This window comes from Salmo trutta, chromosome 37, assembly GCF_901001165.1.
Source record: "Salmo trutta chromosome 37, fSalTru1.1, whole genome shotgun sequence".
Taxonomy (NCBI): domain Eukaryota; kingdom Metazoa; phylum Chordata; class Actinopteri; order Salmoniformes; family Salmonidae; genus Salmo; species Salmo trutta.
In genome coordinates, this window is record NC_042993.1 from 605,618 (window position 1) to 625,695 (window position 20,078).

Sequence of the window (20,078 nt, forward strand, 5' to 3'; positions counted from 1 at the left end):
AGTAAGTGATAGTAGGTTCATAATCTTTTATTAAGTTCATCTTCCACTTCCAATCTTGTCAGCACTGGGTTAGCACCCATAATCCTCGTCTTATGATCCCAACTCTCAGAAAACAACCAATGCAGATCACCGACTCACACATTACATGTTCCAGCATTGTCCTACTAGAAGAGACCCACCATTGCAACAAAGATATAGAAAGATACATATTTCTTTAAGAAATAGAATACAAATATCTTAAGTGCTTTTACATTGTCACAGGTATCGGTTTTGATGTGCTCAAGACCTGCTCTGGCTTAATCTAGAATAGGTAAAATAAGAAGCAGGATATACAAGTTATATTTGTTACTGTTAAATGTGTTAAAATATGCCATATATATTAACAATCTCTATTCTTGTTCAACACATGCATGAGTAGTTCCATATGTCATGCGTGTCTATTGGAGGTGTAGTTTCTCACTACAGGACAAACCCCAGCAGTAGGAACAAGAAAGGCTGCATAAAGACTCCAACTCCCAGAGTTCCCAGCATAGATGCTCCTGCTGGAGAAAAAAAGGCATTACGCCACTTGACTTCTCTCTCTCTCCTGCCTATCCATCTTCATTTCAGTTTCTTCCTCATAGTCTAATCAACTCTTTATCTTTCTCTTACCTGACCACAGGAGCATTCCTTTATCTCTACCTATCTCCGTCTCTCACTCCTGTTGTGTTCATAACATCTCGTAAATGTGTAATTACCAGCATATGACTGGGAAATATCCACTTGTTAATAATTGGGCGGTGGGTAGCCTATTGGTTAGAGCGTTGGGCCAGTTACCGAAAGGTTGCTGGATCGAGTCCCCGAGCTGACATGGTCGTTCTGCCCCTGAACAAGGCAGTTAATCCACTGTTCTCCGGTAGGCCGTCATTGTAAATAAGAATTTGTTCTTAACTGACTTACCTAGTTAAATAAAAAATTAAAAAATCTGTGAGCTCAGCTTGTTTGCCATTAGCCAATCGGCATTCTCAACTAGTTCAAAGCACTAGAACGCTTTACAAGTAGCATTTCCTGAGTTTCCCACTTGTTATGAATGCAGCATTCATCTCTTCCCCTCCCAGTCCCCTCTCTCCTACTCACCTGAGAGTTGGGGCAGGTTGCTGGGTGGGTTTGTAGTCGGTTCTGCGCGGTCATAGGCCACTCGGTCGTAGGCCACACCCAGAGCATTGCCAAGAGCGGCCCGTTGTGCCTCCCCCAGCACCGCCCACTGTGCATTGGTTACCATGGCAGCATTGTCAGGACCCAGGGCCTTCAGCTGGCTGGTTGAGAGTGCCTGATCAGAAATCAGAAGAGTATGGAGTGCTGGGTTCCAAAGTCAGCCAATTTTTTTCCATAAACCTAGTAATTAGAAAACCTCAGTGGAACACAGCAGAGATAGAGAAGAGCCCCCTAAGCAAACTGGTTCTGGTGGTCTGTTCACAAACAGACCCCACAGAGCCCCAGGACAGTAACACAATTAGACCCAACCAAATCATAAGAAAACAAAAAGATAATTACATTGGAAAGAATTTACAAAAAAACAGAGCAAACTAGAATGCTATTTGGCCCTAAACAGAGAGTACACAGTGGCGGAATACCTGACCACCGTGACTTACCCAAAATGAAGGAAATCTTTGACTATGTACAGGTACAGACTCAGTGAGCATAGCCTTGCTATTGAGAAAGGCCACCGTAGGAAGACCTGGCTCTCAAGAGAAGACAGGCTATGTGCACACTGCCCACAAAATGATGTTGAAACTGAGCTGCACTTTCTAACCTCCTGCCAAATGTATGACCATACTAGAGACATACATTTCCCTCAGATTACACAGATACACGAAGAATTCGAAAACAAACCCAATGTTGATAAACTCCCATATCTACATGGTGAAATACCACAGTGTGCCATCACAGCAGCAAGATTTGTGACCTGTTGCCACAAGAAAAGTGCAAGAACAAATACCATTGTCAATACAACCCATATTTGTTTATTTATTTTCCCTTTTGTACTTTAACTATTTGCATATCATTACCACACTGTATATAGACATAATATGACATTTGAAATGTCTTTATTCTTTTGTTTACTGTTCATTTTTTAATTGTTTATTTCACTATTGTTTATCTATTTCACTTGCTTTGGCAATGTAAACATGTTTCCCATGCCAATAAAGCCCTTAATTTGAAATTGAAATTGAATTGATAGAGGGAGGCAGGCAGCGAGAGAGTGTACTCACAGAGAGGCGGTCTGGGGGGATGAGGGGAACGCTGGTCGGACTGAGGAATGAGAAGGCAGAGGGACTGAGAGAAGGAAACTCTGACAAACTCAAACCAGCTGGAGAAAAGTGAGATAAAGCAGAGAGAGAGAGAGAGGGGTGGAGGAGGGATGAGAAATGGCTTACATTTTAAAATGTATTTCACAAAATAAGAGAGAGCCATAGAGCATGAGAGAGAGAAAGAGGGGAACAGAGGAGTGTATCTGACCCATGATGTTGCCCAGAGAGTTGACCCGAGCCTCGGTCCATCCCTGTGGTTCTCCAAACACAGCCACGGCACGCTGCTTCAGAAGCTCTGTTACTGCCAGGGGGCACTGCACCTCGCCCACCGACTGTACTGCCTCCCTATAGAGATACATAACACATTATAAAACAAGCTCACGCAATCACACACACACTGTCCATGTCTGACCTGAAGGCATCAGTGTTGAGTTGACCAGTCTCCTCAGTGTTCAGACCACAGATGAACTGGTCCAGTCCCACCAACTCCACAGCTCCCAGTTCTCCCACTGTCTTATTAATACGCTCCACAAAACCCCTCCACACAGCCTCCCTCTGCCAGGGACCAGACATGATCATCATTAGAGTCTAGTATTTATTTATTAAGTGTGTGTGTGTGTGTGTGTGTGTGTGTGTGTGTGTGTGTGTGTGTGTGTGTGTGTGTGTGTGTGTGTAAGTTCATATATACAGTACCTGTGGTTGTGTCCAGGAGCAGCGGGAAAGTGTCTCCAGAGTGTCCAGGGAGGAGAAGGGGAGGCTGGGCAGCTCAGTGAGGTTGAACCCCTGAGAGACACAACCCAGCCGGAGCACCTGGCTCTCATTCAAACCTGACACTGGACCCCAGGCCTGTAGTACAATATAGTACAGCACAGCTCAGAAAGACACTCAACATCAGAACAAAAAAAGATGCTCACCCCTGGACTCGAGATTCTTCTAACTTCTGTGGAGTTGGATAAAATGGCCCCAAGATTAAGACACTGATCTAAGGTACGTTTGGGAATCCCCTGTAGACTTGAAGAGGGTAAACTGATCTGAGCCTGGCCAACTACCTGGATGGCCTTCTCTCTGAGCACCACTAGTTGCTCGGCGCTGTAATCAAGGACCTCCCCCAGCGTTTCCACGGCAGCGGTGATTGTGGCGACGTCCATCTTGGAGAGCTGGGCTGGGCTCCAGTAGACATTGGCTCCGCCCAGTTCCTCCAACAGAGACACAGTAAGGCCCGCCTCCCCCTGAGGGAGAACTAGAGAGAACGGGTCCAGGGAGGTTGTGGTAAATGTATTGTAATGTACGTCTTTATCATGTTCACATTCAAAATAATCCCACACACATTCTTATCTGCACCTTAGTGCAGTGTGTGTGTTTCTCCTCTCTCACCTGCTCTCCTCCTGCGCATGGGCATTACTTCAGATGTGGAGGTGGAGAGAGAGAAGAGTTTCCATCGCAGGGCTGAGAGGTCCGGACCCCTACTAAACTCCTGAGGAGGGGTAGGGACCGGAGGGCTGGGTAGGCTGTCCATCAGGTCAGACAGAGTCTCTTTCAGCCACGACTAGAGGGGGGAGAAGTCAGGGTAGATAGTAAAATAGCAGAGGTTATCTTCATTTTTTGAAATTCACAGAAACATGGATAATGAAAGCTTTCTTTTTTTTCACAAGCGTAGACAACATCAGGGAGAGACTAGTCAAGGGCCTTTCATATGTGGTTGTCAGGGAGATGATGGTGATAGAGAGTCACTGACCTTAAAGCGCAGTGAGCGGACAGCAGAATCATCCAACAGGAGGAGAGGACCCAGGGATTTGATGGTGTCAGCTGTCCAATCAGACGGGTCACTTTCAGAGGAGAGAAACAATAATAATTGTATATTTGTCACATGTTATTTTGGCAGTAGCAGTTCTATCTAGAAAGATGAGAGGATGTGCTTGTTCGTACCCGTATGTATCATTGAGCAGCTGGAAGAGCGCCCTCCAGTGGCGTGGAGGAATCTGTTTGCAGGAGGCCAGGGCCTGCACGGTGGAGTTGAGGACCTCAGGGGCCAGGAGGGACATCTGAGAGGGGGCCAGCTCACACAGCAGCGACCCCAGACTCAACACTTCCTCACTGGACAACTTTGACATGTTCCTCCCCTGGGGACACAGGGGTGCACCGGGCTCTGTCACTCATTGCAGTATGTGTGTGTGTGTGTGTGTGTGTGTGTGTGTGTGTGTGTGTGTGTGTGTGTGTATGTGTGTGTGTGTGTGTGTGTGTGTGTGTTTGTGATTTACACTAAGATTTAGGGTTAGGGTTGGGGTTGAGGCTAGGGTTAAGGTTGAACTAGGATGTGGACATGAAGCTAGGGTTAGGATTAGGGTTAGGGTTAGGGTTGAACTAGGATATAGACATGAACCTAGGGTTAGGATTAGGATTGAACTGGGATGTGGACATGAAGCTACACATGTAGGATCTTAATTTGAGCCCGTCTGCTACAGTAGGACAATAATCCTGCAGCAACAGGAAATGTGAATTATTATGCGGATTATAATCAATGGAATTTTTTGTTGTTGGGGTTGATAAAAAATATTGTTATGGCAAATCAAGTCTGACATTTTAAAGTAGAAATTATAAACTTAGAAGCCCTTTTAAACCTTGAATACACTACAAGTTTGCATTCCTACGGTCTCAGCAACAATAGAGTGACCAAATAAAGATCCTGCATCTGTAGGGTTATGGTTAGGGTTGTGTGTTTACCAGGCAGTTCAGGGCTCTGTTGGTCAGTGTGGGGCGAGAGCAAGAGGTGAGAGGCAAAGAACTCAGGTTAGCCTCTTTCATCTTCTTCATGAACACAGCACATACAGAGGCAGGTAGACTGGCTATCTTCTCAGCCCTGAGAGAGAGAGAGAGCGAGAGAGAGAGATAGAGAGGGGAGAGAGAGAGAGAGTGTAAGAGAGAGAGAGAGAGAGAGAGAGAGAGAGAAAAACAGTATATGTGTCTGTGTGTTGGGGCCCCCCACCCCCAAAAGAGCAATTTTTCCACAGACATTACCTGCTGATTGATTCTTAGTTTATTATCCCACAATTGAAAATATTTATTTCATGTATGTTTTTAATTTCAGGAAATTCTGAAATGTATAGGGTATACACTTAAAAGAAATACATTTGCATAAAAACAATGGGTCAGTGTGGCCCCCTGGACAGCTGGGGACGATTTCAATTGAAACCCCTGAAACACAGAAAAATCTGCCAGTGTGTGTGTGTAATCACGGCAGGTGAAGCAGCAGCAGGGTGGGGATCTCCTCCAGCTCTGTGTCTGTGATGTTGTTGAAGTAGCCTGCTCTCTTTTTCTCCAAACCTGCAAACAGACTCTGTGCAGTACAGCACACCTGACAGACAAAGTGAGAGGGCGGGAGATAAAAGAGTGTCTCAAAATCAATGTAAAAATAGCCCCTAAGCATGTAATAACCAGCCTGACCTCAGAGCTATATGAAACAAACTTGTATGTATTTCTGAGCATCTCCAAGACGTATGATATCTACTAATGGCCTAGTTACTTTAGACAGAAAATAATTTAGGGAGGTTGGTCGGAGAGGATGAGTGGGTGTAATTCGCGACCATCTAACAATCCAAAGGTTGCGTGTTTGAGTTGTAACGGGGGCAATTGTAGCTCTTTATACAACGGGTGGGTCTAACCCTGATTGCTGATTGGTTAAAATCGCATTCCAGCCGGTGTCTATTCCATAAATTACCACCGGCTAAATCTATGACGTTAAAATACCTATTTACTCCGTTTCATCTGACTGCACAATCCACTGTCTCATCAGCCCAGCCAAGCAATTTATAAACTTGATCTCCACTATAAGAAGCATTTAGACATTATCTCACATTTCTTTTAGACAGTGTTTAGTTTTCAACAGTGGAGATTTGTATAAACCTTGCCGTCTGTCTCTCCAACATTTGCAACATTGTTTCAATATTCAAATTCGACTCCAGCTGTCCCATAGTAATGAACGTTTTGGGACGAGACATGAAGGGAACGGTTTCTCAGCCAGTCGAAATCATGAATCAGCTGGCATAATTTTCATGGATATATACAAAGAAATGTAAATTGAAAAAAGGTCAAACAAAACGAAGTGCAGCTAGTTTGCAGTCTTTCCAGCTTCAGTTTGAAGTGATTGTGTTAGCGGTGTTGTTGGCTAGCTCCTCTGAACAACAGTGTCCTAACGAGAGAGCACATTTTCTATGCCAGGCGAAATCGCGCATCATTAGCTCATTGTTATGGATGTATCCAAATAAATGTCACTAGAAAACAGCTTAAACAAATGCAGCTACTTTGCTATTTTTCTGGCTGCAACCCTAGATTTGTGTCCGGAATATATCTTGTGGAAGGATGAAATAGTATGAATAAATTAATCAAAATAATGTTTTTAATGAAAATATGTCAATCATTATTTTAATATGTTGGTAACCCATTGTATAAAAATGATAATGCCTTCGAAGCCGATGTTTGGAAGATATATTGGCAGTTTGCCGGCCCTCGACTTTGTCACGGGCCTAACAACACCCATGCCAATATATCCTCCAAACACTGTTTTATCAGGTATTATCACTTAATTAGCTAACCCAAATTAACCCTTATTCTAAATTTGACCCAATTCACCTAGAAGGCTATGCAAATTATCCTAACCTTTGTTGTTAGTTCATCTAACCACGAACGTAATTCTCCTTCGCTGTTATGATGCAACAAGCACCCTGGTCTCAGAGAAATACATATCAGTCCTCCAAGATGTATAATAATTTACATCATCCAATTCGTATGCTATTGTACGACCAGGTAAGCTGTATGATACTATACGTCCTCTAATTCATATGATATTTAATGAGCGCTACTCCATTCATAATGTAACCTAATGTAACCTATCAGTTGTCACAGATTTACATACAGAATAGTAGGAGTTGCAGTCATGACTTGTGTGTGTGTGTATGTGTGTATGTGTGTATGTGTGTATATGTGTGTGTGTGTGTACCTGTGTCTTAGAGAGCCAGCGTGGAGTTTCTGTCACAGCTTGGGCCATCTCCATGACGCCACTTTCAGCCACCTTTTCAATCATCTCACAGGCCACGCCCTGCATCGCCGAGCCCAGCTTCCTGTCATCATCATCATCATCATTTACATTGTAGTCATTAGGCAGACGCTCTTATCCAGAGCGACTTACAGGAGCAACTACCTTGCTTATCATCATCATCCTCATCATCAGTACCATTAAAAACTGTATGTGTGTGTTCTCACCGCATGTCTGTAAGTGTCATCTTCTTGCCTAGGATATTTCTGACCAGAAAGGCCGACTGCAAGACAGAGAACAGTGTGTAATGTCACACCAGTGGCCGTAGTCCCCAGAGGTGCATTCAGAAGACACACACACACCTGTGCACGTGTCCACTGCTTGCCCTCCAGTTGGTCGAGGGAGGTCAGGTTAGCCTTGTCCAAGGTGGTCAGGGATAGGCTGGACAGCAGAGAGGCAGGGACTTTCTGGATCAGCTCTGAGGCATTCACATCACCAAGCAGCTACACACACACACACACACACACACACACACACACACACACACACACACACACACACACACACACACACACACACACACACACACACACACACACACACACACACACACACACTACTTTAGGATCAACCTGAACCATCTTTGCTGCACATCTAATTTTCTTCTATGACTTTTCCCTCCCTTCCCCTCTCACCCCCTCCAACAATGATTTTCTCTGTAGACTGGTCATCCTTTGACTCATCATGTCCAGACCCTCATTACCCAGAAGCCCCTGGGATTTGACCTTCCTGAGGACAGAGGAGGTCACGCCCGTCACAGCTGAACCCAGAGACATTAACTCTTTACCAGACACCTCCTGAGAGAGAGAGAGAGAGAGAGAGAGAGAGAGGGAGGAAGGAAGGAAGGGAAGAAGGAAGAGTAGAGATACAGAAATGAGAGTTTTTAGAGCTGCTCTCTACTTGACCATTAGTTCCTAACTCGGCCCCTCATACAATAGAAGAGGATCACCTAAACATTCCAGTTAACCTGTTGGGGGTAGGGGGCAGTATTTGCACGGCCGGATAAAAAACGTACCCGATTTAATCTGGTTACTACTCCTGCCCAGTAACTAGAATATGCATATAATTGTTTGATTTGGATAGAAAACACCCTAAAGTTTCTAAAACTGTTTGAATGGTGTCTGTGAGTATAACAGAACTCATTTGGCAGGCCAAAACCTGAGAAGATTCCAAACAGGAAGCGCTCTCTCTGACTATTTCTTGGCCTTCTTGATCATCTCTAACCAAAACAGGGGATCTCTGGCATAACGTGACATTTTGTAACGCTCCCATAGGCTCTCAGAAGGCGCCAGAACGATGAATGGTGACTTTGCAGGCCATGGCTGAAAAACAGTAGCGCATTTGGATAGTGGTCGATCTGAGGACAATGAGACTGGAGGAGCGTGCACGAGCCGACACCATGTATACTTTCTCTCTCTTTGAACGAAAACAACGGCTCCCGGTCGGAATATTATCGCTTTCTTACGAGAAAAATCGCATAAAAATTGATTTTAAACAGCGTTTGACATGCTTCGAAGTACAGTAATGGAATATTTTTTGTCACGAAACGCGTCGGGCGCGTCACCCTTCTTTACCCTTCGGATAGTGTCTTGAACGCACGAACAAAACGCCGCTATTTGGATATAACTATGGATTATTTGGAACCAAACCAACATTTGTTATTGAAGTAGAAGTCCTGGGAGTGCATTCTGACGAAGAACAGCAAAGGTAATCCAATTTTTCTAATAGTAATTCTGAGTTTGGTGAGTACCACACTTGGTGGGTGTCAAAATAGCTAGCCTGTGATGGCCGGGCTATCTACTCAGAATATTGCAAAATGTGCTTTCACCGAAAAGCTATTTTAAAATCGGACACCGTGATTGCATAAAGGAGTTCTGTATCTATAATTCTTAAAATAATTGTTATGTTTTTTGTGAACGTTTATCGTGAGTAATTTAGTAAATTCACCGGAAGTGTTCGGTGGGAATGCTAGTCACATGCTAGTCACATGCTAATGTAAAAAGCTGGTTTTTGATATAAATATGAACTTGATTGAACAAAACATGCATGTATTGTATAACATAATGTCCTAGGAGTGTCATCTGATGAAGATCATCAAAGGTTAGTGCTGCATTTAGCTGTGGTTTGGGTTTATGTGACATTATATGCTAGCTTGAAAAATGTGTGTCTGATTATTTCTGTCTGCGTACTCTGCTGACATAATCTAATGTTTTGCTTTCGTTGTAAAGCCTTTTTGAAATCGGACAGTGTGGTTAGATTAACGAGAGTCTTGTCTTTAAAATGCTGTAAAATAGTCATATGTTTGAGAAATTGAAGTAATAGCATTTCTAAGGTATTTGAATATCGCGCCACTGGATTCAACTGGCTGTTGAGTAGGTGGGATGCAAGCGTCCCTCCTAGCCCATAGAGGTTAAGAAGCCTGTTAATAGTACTGACTGAGACAAAGACATATTGATAAGAGTAACACCTCTCTCACCTGCTTCCCCTGCAGTAGTTTATTGGCCAGTGTTTTGGCCTGGGTCAGACCCCACTTCACCTCTGACCCCAGTGACATCAGGGTGTCCTTGAGGGCGTCGGGGGAGAACTGGGAGAGATGGAAAGGGGAAAGCAGTGTAACACCGGGACCCAGCGCCCGCAGCAGCTCAGGACTGGAATCATCCACAGATGATGACATCACAGTGTTGACGAGCTTCTTCTTCAGCTGGAAGCCGGAGGAGGAGGGGAGAGGAAGTGGAGGGGAGATGTGGGAGGAAGAGGAGGGTTAAAAATAAACACCACAGATTATTCCCATAATTGTTCTCTGTAAAACCCCTACTTTAGTGATTCCTGAGTTATAAACTATAAACTACAACAACTTTGGAAAGAGTGAGAGAGAGGGAGACTGGGGGGATACCTTGTTGACTCCAGAGTTGCTACAGTCGTCGAGTTGAGAGAGGAGGAGCCGGCTCAAGGAGGAGTTTAGGGTTGGGGCGTCGTCATAGAAACATGCCAGCGAGCCTAGTCTGGATAGGAAAGGGTCAGGGGTCATAGGTCAGAGTTAAGTAAAATACCCTACTGGCTATTCAGTACTGTGTTTGGTAAGTCATCCAACATCTGTTCTGAACTCTCCTCCCTTGTTTGTTTGTCACATTTCTGTGACTAAGCACTCGCTCATGGTCAAGTTGGATGTACTGTAGATCTGGCTAATTCAGGAAAATTGCTAATCTAACCGTCAATACCTATTTTGTTTAGTAAAGTAATTATGTAACTACAGCATAGTCTGAACAATTAGAAAATGAATGGTAATTTGTATGTCCAGCACAGGAGGTTGGTGGCACCTCAATTGGGGAGGATGGGCTCATAGTAATGGCTGGAATGGAATGAATGGAATGGAATTGAACTCATCAAACACAAGGTTTCTATGTGTTTGATACCTTTCCATTCACTCCATTCTAGCTATTATTATCAGCCGTCCTCCCCTCAGCAGCCTCCTGTGATGTCCAGGTGATACTGCTCCAGTCCTTCTCTCAGGCACGTACAGACCTGTCCAGGTTCTGGACCAAGTCATCTCTCTTCTGGGAACACTCTCGGATCTTCTGGAGTATCTTTCTGCCCTGAAGAGGAGGGAGCCCCCCCACCCCTCTGAAGGAGGAAGGGAACTGGGGCGAATGGAAGAATTGACACAACTAGGGAAAGAGAGAGATAGTGGGGAAAACAGATAGATTAAAATAGGGGACTGTGATCTGTTTGAGGGCCTCAGTGAGGTTTGATGTGATCCATTAAAAAGCAGAGTGGGGAGAACTACAACAAACAAAGACCTGGTCGTTGGGGATGGTTTGGATGTCGTCCATGGGCAGCCCGGAAAGGAAGGGCCCCATCATCTTCATCACATCCATCTTCAGCCACAGCAGCCTGGGAGGACAGGGGCTGGGCATCACTGGAGAGAGAGGAGGGTGGCAAACACACACACACAGTTGGCACACACACATACACTCACACACACAGGGCAGAGTAGTACTTGAACACACACATGATGTCACAACAGTGGTTGTAGTCACCAGAGTTGTGTTCAGTAGACACACACACACACACACACACACACACACACACACACACACACACACACACACACACACACACACACACACACACACACACACACACACAGGCAGGGCCCAGTATTACTTGAACACACACATGGGTACTTGAATACACACATGCAGATGTAATAAACACATAAACACACTGCAGAGTGAAGATCTGTGTGACACACACGCAAATCAGGTGTTGTGTCTCAAATAAACACACACCTCTCCGCTGTCCTTTGGACACAACTCACTCTCTCCCTTTTCATAGCCGCGGGAAGTAGTTTTGGGGTGATTTTTCAGGAGGTGCTGCAACACCCTCAGCATCCCTACTTCCCTTTTCATGCCTCTCCTCCTCTTCCTCCTCTTCCTCTCTCCTTTCTTTACTCTGCTTCGGTCTTCTCCTTTCCTGCTTGTATCTTTCTCTCCTTCCTCCATGCTCTTCTCCTCTCCTTTCTAGCTTGTATCTTTCTCTCCTTCCTCCATGTTCTTCTCCTCTCCTTTCCAGCTTGTATCTTTCTCTCCTTCCTCCCTGCTCTTCTCCTCTTCTTCCAAGCTTGTTTCCTGTATTTTCTCATAATTTCTTTCCATTTGGTTTTCCTTTAGGTTTCCCACCTTTCAATGGTTTCTTCTCGTTCTCATTCTACTCCTCTTTCCTTTCCTCTCTCCCCCTCTTGATTTGGGTCCCTCTCATCCTATCTATCTTTTTCTTTCCCCGGTTTGACTTGAAGAGATTGATCATTAGTATTTGGGTCATAAGGTACAAAACAAGACTGTTTCTAAGAGCTTGATAATTCAAGGATAAAAAACAAGACTGTTTCTAAGAACTTGATAAATCAAAGGATGTTGTAACATCTAAAATCTCAACTAAACATATTTGTATCAGTATTGAGTTTAATTATAATAATGAATAATGTAACATATTCTATCTCTGCAGAGGTGGTTCTCACCTGTCATATCAGGCTGTGGTGGTCTAGCAGGCCAGTTCTGTCCTACTTCTGGTCTGAGTGTCTGTCCTGGCTCCTGTTTTGGTTTAGGTGTCTGTCCTGGTTCCCGTGCTGGTCTGTGTGTCTGTCCTGGTTCCTGTGCTGGTCTGTGTGTCTGTCCTGGTTTCTGTTCTGGTCTGTGTGTCGGTGCTGGTTTCTGTTCTGGTATAGGTCTGGGGCGCCAGGCTGCAGCAGTGTGGCTGCAGTTGTAGTTGTTCTGGGCCACCCGTTCCTTGGCCCACTCTCTGATCTGAACACGCTGCTCCTCAGAGAGAGACCCAAACACCTCTCCCAACATCTTCATCCTGGAACCAGACCATACTGTTACCACACACACACACACACACACACACACACACACACACACACACACACACACACACACACACACACACACACACACACACACACACACACACACACACACTCCAGCCCCACATCCACTCACATCTCTTCCAGGTGGGGGTTCTGTATCCAGGGAGGCAGGGTCATCTGAGGCGGGGGCATGTTCTGTAAGAGGGGCTTAGCGGCCCACACCAGCCTCCCATAATCCTCTGGTTCCATGTCGTCCCCACCCTTCATCATCAGGGCAACCCAAGAGAGGGGGGCGATGAACGCTCTCAGGAAGCACTGGGGACCAGCCTGAGAGAGAGAAAGAAAGATGTTGCATTTGGGAAGTAAAACAGGAGCATTGATGAAGCCAGGTTATAATCTCATGCTAGGACTAAACCTGTCACGCCCAACGCAGGAGATGAGAAGCAGGTACAGGAAGTGAACCATTTAATATAGACGGACACACAGCGGAACAAGAACAGCGTCTGGACATAGATATGACACGACAAACAGTGCTACTACAGGGAACAACACAGAGGAGCAGACATATATGCAGGGACAATCAACAAAGTGAGGGAGTCCAGGTGAGTCCAATGAGCGCAGCTGCGTGTAATGATGGTAACAGTTGCGTATAAGGACAGGTAGCCTGGCGCCCTCGAGCGCCAGGGAGTGGGAGCGGAAGCAGGCGTGACAAAACCTAGACTAGTGGGAGGGCTGAAGATGCAGTATTGTTGAAAACAGCTGGTAATTGGCTGAGAGGGTTTGAGTGACACTGACCGAAGAGTTCCTCATGTGCTCAATGAAGCTTGGTAGACTGGAACAGTTCCACATCCTCTCTGTCACGTTCTAGAAAAAGAGAGATAGAGGAACATTTATTAAAAATGTCATTATCTTATGCCTTTTAGTTTAATAAACAGGTTATAAAAACCACTGTAAAACCTTACATAAAACAAGACCAAATATGGCCTTTGTGTCTAAAATGGATACAATCCCCATTATGTAAATAATTGTTTGCAACCCTCTTGGTGTATGACTAGAGTACTGTCAGTGTATTTGCATATTTTGAATATATCTAGCTATGTAAATGAAGATGAATGTTGAGGTACCCATTCACGGTCCGAGGCAGGGTATTTCATGGTGCTATTGGGCTGGAAATAGAAGTGGGAAGCAGAGTCCATGTCTGTGTCTGAGTAGGTATCTGTTTCCTCAGCAGAGAGGGAGGTGAGGAGAGAGTGGAAGTGGGAGAGAGGGTTGGGACTAGACATGCTGTCTTCCATTTGCACCCCACTGATAGAGAGAGAAAGAGAAAGAGCGTGAGAGAGAGCGAGAGGGGGGGCTAACTTGTAGATCCATTAATTTGCACACACACACACACACACACACACACACACACACACACACACACACACACACACACACACACACACACACACACACACACACACACACACACACACACACACACACACACACGGGTCACCTTGCCTGTTATTAAAGGGGTTGTCCATCGTCATGGGTACCAGGTGTCCTGTAGCATAGCAACCATGCATTAAGAAACACGATGATGTAATAAGCATTATCAAACTGTTTTAATGTATGCAACAATAATGTAGTGCTGTTTCCAGCATGTTGTTCATGAGCAATATTATTACAACGATACATTAGTGATACCCTCTGTGTTTACTAGGTTAGAGGAGGTATGTGCTGTGTCCTCACCCATTTGCAGGCATCTCATCATCTGTGGGGACAGAGGGACACCAGAATGAACTACGGAACTGTTACTTTTACTGATGTCTTTCTACCTGTTGTATCTTCATTGACTATCTACATGTAACCTACAGTACAAACTGAGGTATAATGTCATACCACTTTACAGTGAGGTGTGAGACAGCCTCGCCAGTCAGCCTTCTAGGGTGTCACAATACACATAGCAGGTGAAGGAGTCTGTGTAGGGCTTAAACTACAGCTGGGTAACATGAACATAGGCCAACTGTGTCTGTACTGATCAGTACTGTAGTAACATCACCCAGAGGTGTGTGTTTGATCAGTACTGTAGTAACATCACCCAGAGGTGTGTGTTTGATCAGTACTGTAGTAACATCACCCAGAGGTGTGTGTTTGATCAGTACTGTAGTAACATCACCCAGAGGTGTGTGTTTGATCAGTACTGTAGTAACATCACCCAGAGGTGTGTGTACTGATCAGTACTGTAGTAACATCACCCAGAGGTGTGTGTACTGATCAGTACTGTAGTAACATCATCCAGAGGTGTGTGTTTGATCAGTACTGTAGTAACATCACCCAGAGGTGTGTGTACTGATCAGTACTGTAGTAACATCACCCAGAGGTGTGTGTTTGATCAGTACTGTAGTAACATCACCCAGAGGTGTGTGTACTGATCAGTACTGTAGTAACATCACCCAGAGGTGTGTGTTTGATCAGTACTGTAGTAACATCACCCAGAGGTGTGTGTTTGATCAGTACTGTAGTAACATCACCCAGAGGTGTGTGTACTGATCAGTACTGTAGTAACATCACCCAGAGGTGTGTGTTTGATCAGTACTGTAGTAACATCACCCAGAGGTGTGTGTACTGATCAGTACTGTAGTAACATCACCCAGAGGTGTGTGTTTGATCAGTACTGTAGTAACATCACCCAGAGGTGTGTGTACTGATCAGTACTGTAGTAATATCACCCAGAGGTGTGTGTACTGATCAGTACTGTAGTAACATCACCCAGAGGTGTGTGTACTGATCAGTACTGTAGTAACATCACCCAGAGGTGTGTATTTGATCAGTACTGTAGTAACATCACCCAGAGGTGTGTGTTTGATCAGTACTGTAGTAACATCACCCAGAGGTGTGTGTTTGATCAGTACTGTAGTAACATCACCCAGAGGTGTGTGTACTGATCAGTACTGTGTTAACATCACCCAGAGGTGTGTGTACTGATCAGTACTGTAGTAACATCATCCAGAGGTGTGTGTTTGATCAGTACTGTAGTAACATCACCCAGAGGTGTGTGTACTGATCAGTACTCTAGTAACATCACCCAGAGGTGTGTGTTTGATCAGTACTGTAGTAACATCACCCAGAGGTGTGTGTTTGATCAGTACTGTAGTAACATCACCCAGAGGTGTGTGTTTGATCAGTACTGTAGTAACATCACCCAGAGGTGTGTGTACTGATCAGTACTGTAGTAACATCCCCCAGAGGTGTGTGTACTGATCAGTACTGTAGTAACATCACCCAGAGGTGTGTGTTTGATCAGTACTGTAGTAACATCACCCAGAGGTGTGTGTACTGATCAGTACTCTAGTAACATCATCCAGAGGTGTGTGTTTGATCAGTACTGTAGTAACATTACCCAGAGGTGTGTGTACTGATCAGTACTCTAGTAACATCACCCAGAGGTGTGTGTTTGATCAGTACTGTAGTAACATCACCCAGAGGTGTGTGTTTGATCAGTACTGTAGTAACATCACCCAGAGGTGTGTGTTTGATCAGTACTGTAGTAACATCACCCAGAGGTGTGTGTACTGATCAGTACTGTAGTAACATCACGCAGAGGTGTGTGTTTGATCAGTACTGTAGTAACATCACCCAGAGGTGTGTGTACTGATCAGTACTGTAGTAACATCACCCAGAGGTGTGTTTGTGATCAGTACTGCAGTAACATCACCCAGAGGTGTGTGTTTGATCCAGGTGGAGGGAGTAGTATGTGTCCTTCAGGGGACAGCAGGAAAATAGATCATCCAGTCACATGGTTCTGTGTATTGTGGTCACAGTTTACAGACACCTCTGGTGAGGGAGGTCACACCTGGTCAGGTAAGGCAGGCCATAGACTATTGATTGATTGGTTGATTGATTGACTGGTTGTTTGATTGATTGATTACCAGTTTCTTGGCCATGTCTTGGAAGCGAGCTGGCGGAGATGGGAAACCTGGGGTCGCGGGGTCAGTGTGAAGCATCATGGGAGACATCAGTGACATTGTATCTGGGTAGAGGGCTGAGAGGGGCATATCGCATACACAGACACACACATGAGCACGGACACGCACACGTCCACAAACTGTCAACATGTTATGTGTGTATGCTACACTTGTTTCCTGTTTGGATCCAACTGTAATTTAGGAATGATCCACTGTTGCAAAATGGAAGAGGATTAGGCCTGGTGCGTTTGCTGCTTACCTGAGACTGCATGGACTAGGAAGAGGAGGAGGAGAGCCTTCTCCCCTGGTGAATCCATGGTGGAACAGTCCACCTCTGCTTTAAAGAGGAGGAGAGAGGTGATGTCAGCCATTGTAAACATCAATTCTCAACGTGGAATCATTATAATTTCCCACCTTTCACTAAACGTAATTCTAATATTGTTTCTATCTATCGTGCATCCCTTCGTTCTCAGTAAAAGACAACTTTTATTGTCGGAAAAATGTCAGTTGGACAACGTGTCTCCATGTGAGCCAGGTCTCATGGATACTAGGGTATATTCTTTAAGGCTTCCTCCTCTGAGGCTGTGAGCTCACAGCTGCCTAGCTACCGCCCTAGTTACCCACCTAGTTACCTGCCCCATGGATATAGCCCACTGGGGGTAAAGGAAAACATGCTGAGAAAAACATGCACTTTAATTGTTATGTTATGTCACACCTTTTCTCCATCTCTCTATCTTTCTCTCGGTTATATTTGCTTTTCTACTGTACTCTTTTCCTCCTCTCTCTCCCTCTTCCCTCCACTCTCTCTCTCTCTCTCTCTCTCTCTCTCTCTCTCTCTCTCTCCCTCTTCCCTCCACTCTCTCTCTCTCTCTCTCTCTCTCTCTCTCTCTCCCTCTTCCCTCCACTCTCTCTCTCTCTCTCTCTCTCTCTCTCTCTCCCTCTTCCCTCCACTCTCTCTCTCTCTCTCTCTCTCTCTCTCTCTCCCTCTTCCCTCCACTCTCTCTCTCTCTCTCTCTCCCTCTTCCCTCCACTCTCTCTCTCTCTCTCTCTCTCTCTCTCTCTCTCCTCCTCTCTTTTCATGTCTCTCTTTCAAAACCACTGCTTTCCTATCATCGCTTCTGTAAAAGACTTTCCTCTCTAAGTCATTTGCATGGCTTCCGAAGATTTGACTTCTCATTTTGGTTTGGCCTTGAGGTGTGTCATGCAATCTGCCTGTCTGAGCGTGGGGATTCTGGGGTTTATGGTCATAATCACCAATCACACAATTATTTCACTATATGAATATACATTGGTTACAAATTCCTGGGACTGTCTCCTCTAAATACACTCCAGTCTATTCTGAATATCTTATTCATTTGAATTAGTTCATTAGTCCATGTTTAATACTCTGTCCTTGCACATTAGTGATGCATTTTTCATAGATTAACTATTCATAGACTGAAAATGGTGGCATTTTTAAAGTATTATAAATATCCTTCTTCTGTGAGACATAATTGTTTACTTCAAAATGTAAAAAGCAACACACTGTCAATCCTTATTAGATAATGATGCAATTGACAGAGCAACAACACACAAGCAACACAGTTCTAACCATAACGGAGGCCACAACCAACACAGTTCTAACCATTATGGAGGCCACAACCAACACAGTTCTAACCATAATGGAGTCCACAACCAACACAGTTCTAACCATAATGCAGGCCACAACCAACACAGTTCTAACCATAATGCAGGCCACAACCAACACAGTTCTAACCATAACGGAGGCCACAACCAACACAGTTCTAACCATAATGGAGGCCACAACCAACACAGTTCTAACTATAATGGAGGCCACAACCAACACAGTTCTAACCATTATGGAGGCCACAACCAACACAGTTCTAACCATTATGGAGGCCACAACCAACACAGTTCTAACCATAATGGAGGCCACAACCAACACAGTTCTAACCATAATGGAGTCCACAACCAAACCAAATATAAATGTACTTACTGAATGGTGTTTTCTTCTTGGATGTAGAGTAGAGTATGTAACAGCAGTATGTTCAGCAGGAGAAGAGTGTATGTGTCCTCTCTCCCTCCCTCCCTCCCTCCTGGGAGGTTACCTGTACAGGTGTCAGACCAGGTGCATATGCTCTGTGTGTGCGTGTCTCATACAAGCCCAGAGTATTGTGTGTGGGAATGCTATGTTGGCCATGTTACAGTAATCAGGCCTTAGTTCACAGTCGTTTTATGTCAAAGATAATCATTATCATAGTATATCAGAGAGAAATACATTCTCAGAGAAGAAATGTTTTGAGTCTTGGAAAAAGGCTTAAAATCTCTTTTACGTAATCTTTTCAAATGACTCAAACACAGGTGAACTTTCAAATACACGTTAACATGAAAACATCAAACCCTGAACCAGTAATTAGTTGCAACTTGTACCTACTCAAACATGAGAGACATGATCTTTGTGTACATATTTTTTTAAATGTAACCTTTATTTAACAAGGCATGTCAGTTAAGAACACATTCTTATTTACAATGACGGCCTACACCGGCCAAACCTGGACGACGCTGGGCCAATTGTGTACCACCCTATGGGACTCCCAATCACAGCCAGGTGTGATGTAGCCTGGATTCAAACCAGGGACTATAGTGACGCCTCTTGCACTGAGATGCAATGCCTTAGACCGCTGTGCCACTCGGGAGCATGTCTGTGAGTGGGTACACCGATCATGGCCCTGTGGATCTTGTTATTGTACGTCCATTCCACACAATGACCTTTAACTGACCTTTATGGAAGTTTAGATCCTTGGGATTACCCTATGGCATCATATCAACTTTGTAACATGGTAAAAAAACAACCTTGTAGTGAGGTTTAGTCCTGTTTCATATCTTTGTGCTTATCAAAGTCTACACAGGGCAGAAGCTCTCTCCATTCAGTGCTCTCTCCATTTAGTCTTCTCTACATTCAGTGAGGTAGGGGAATGTTTGCACTAATGACAATGAGAGTGAGATGCGGGTAAACAAATATTTGTATTTCTGAAGATGAAGAGATTGGGCAATGGGTGGGAAGGTCAGAATGACTAGGCCCTATATTCAATCAAGTAGCCTCACAGTAATATAAGTAATGCTACCATCTTTCCCTGTAACAGTGTGGCAGGTCAAAAGACTCAGGATGACTGGAGTTTGGGAAACAGCCGTGGCCATATTTGACTAAACATTACATAACAATATGAACACAATGGCATATTAATAACAAAGAGATCAAATGTTGTTCCTCACTGCATTGACTAACAATTTCCTTGTTAGAAATATGACACAGGCTGAAAAATGTTCACTTTATAAACCGGTCCTGAACATTTGACCTTTAGTTGATGATCCATACAGAATCG

At 44.5% G+C, this 20,078-nt stretch overlaps 1 protein-coding gene across 4 annotated transcripts; it reads right to left on the minus strand.

Moving 5' to 3' along the window:
- Nucleotides 1-11: 11 nt before the first annotated feature.
- On the minus strand, nt 12-18,763 carry LOC115177476 (otoancorin-like). Of its 4 annotated transcripts, none has more exons than XM_029738283.1 (29): nt 18,692-18,763; nt 16,955-17,032; nt 16,660-16,772; nt 14,480-14,501; nt 14,249-14,291; nt 13,870-14,050; nt 13,541-13,609; nt 12,879-13,072; nt 12,395-12,735; nt 11,178-11,296; nt 10,903-11,045; nt 10,274-10,382; nt 9,857-10,081; nt 8,016-8,177; nt 7,683-7,823; nt 7,548-7,603; nt 7,285-7,405; nt 5,525-5,643; nt 5,013-5,148; nt 4,218-4,411; nt 4,027-4,117; nt 3,666-3,837; nt 3,341-3,531; nt 2,985-3,137; nt 2,704-2,846; nt 2,500-2,636; nt 2,253-2,350; nt 1,117-1,309; nt 12-539 (listed from the first exon to the last, which is right to left on the minus strand). In XM_029738283.1, exons 2-29 carry the CDS (start codon nt 17,010-17,012, stop codon nt 460-462), a joined length of 3,804 nt encoding a protein of 1,267 aa, XP_029594143.1. In that variant the 5' UTR covers nt 17,013-17,032; nt 18,692-18,763; the 3' UTR covers nt 12-459. The 4 variants fall into 4 exon arrangements, with proteins under 4 accessions (XP_029594143.1, XP_029594142.1, XP_029594146.1 ...); XM_029738282.1 differs by having other exon boundaries at nt 12-542; XM_029738286.1 differs by lacking the exon at nt 16,660-16,772 and having other exon boundaries at nt 12-542.
- Between the last annotated feature and the right edge of the window lie 1,315 nt (nt 18,764-20,078).

Coding starts and splice junctions, on each gene's coding strand:
- LOC115177476 (XM_029738282.1), bottom strand. CDS start 17,012: ATGGATTCACCAGGGGAGAAGGCTCTCCTCCTCCTCTTCCTAGTCCAT. Junction 14,292..14,479: donor GATGAGATGCCTGCAAATGG/GTGAGGACACAG, acceptor GCTATGCTACAG/GACACCTGGTACCCATGACG. Junction 2,351..2,499: donor CTCTCTGGGCAACATCATGG/GTCAGATACACT, acceptor ACTTTTCTCCAG/CTGGTTTGAGTTTGTCAGAG.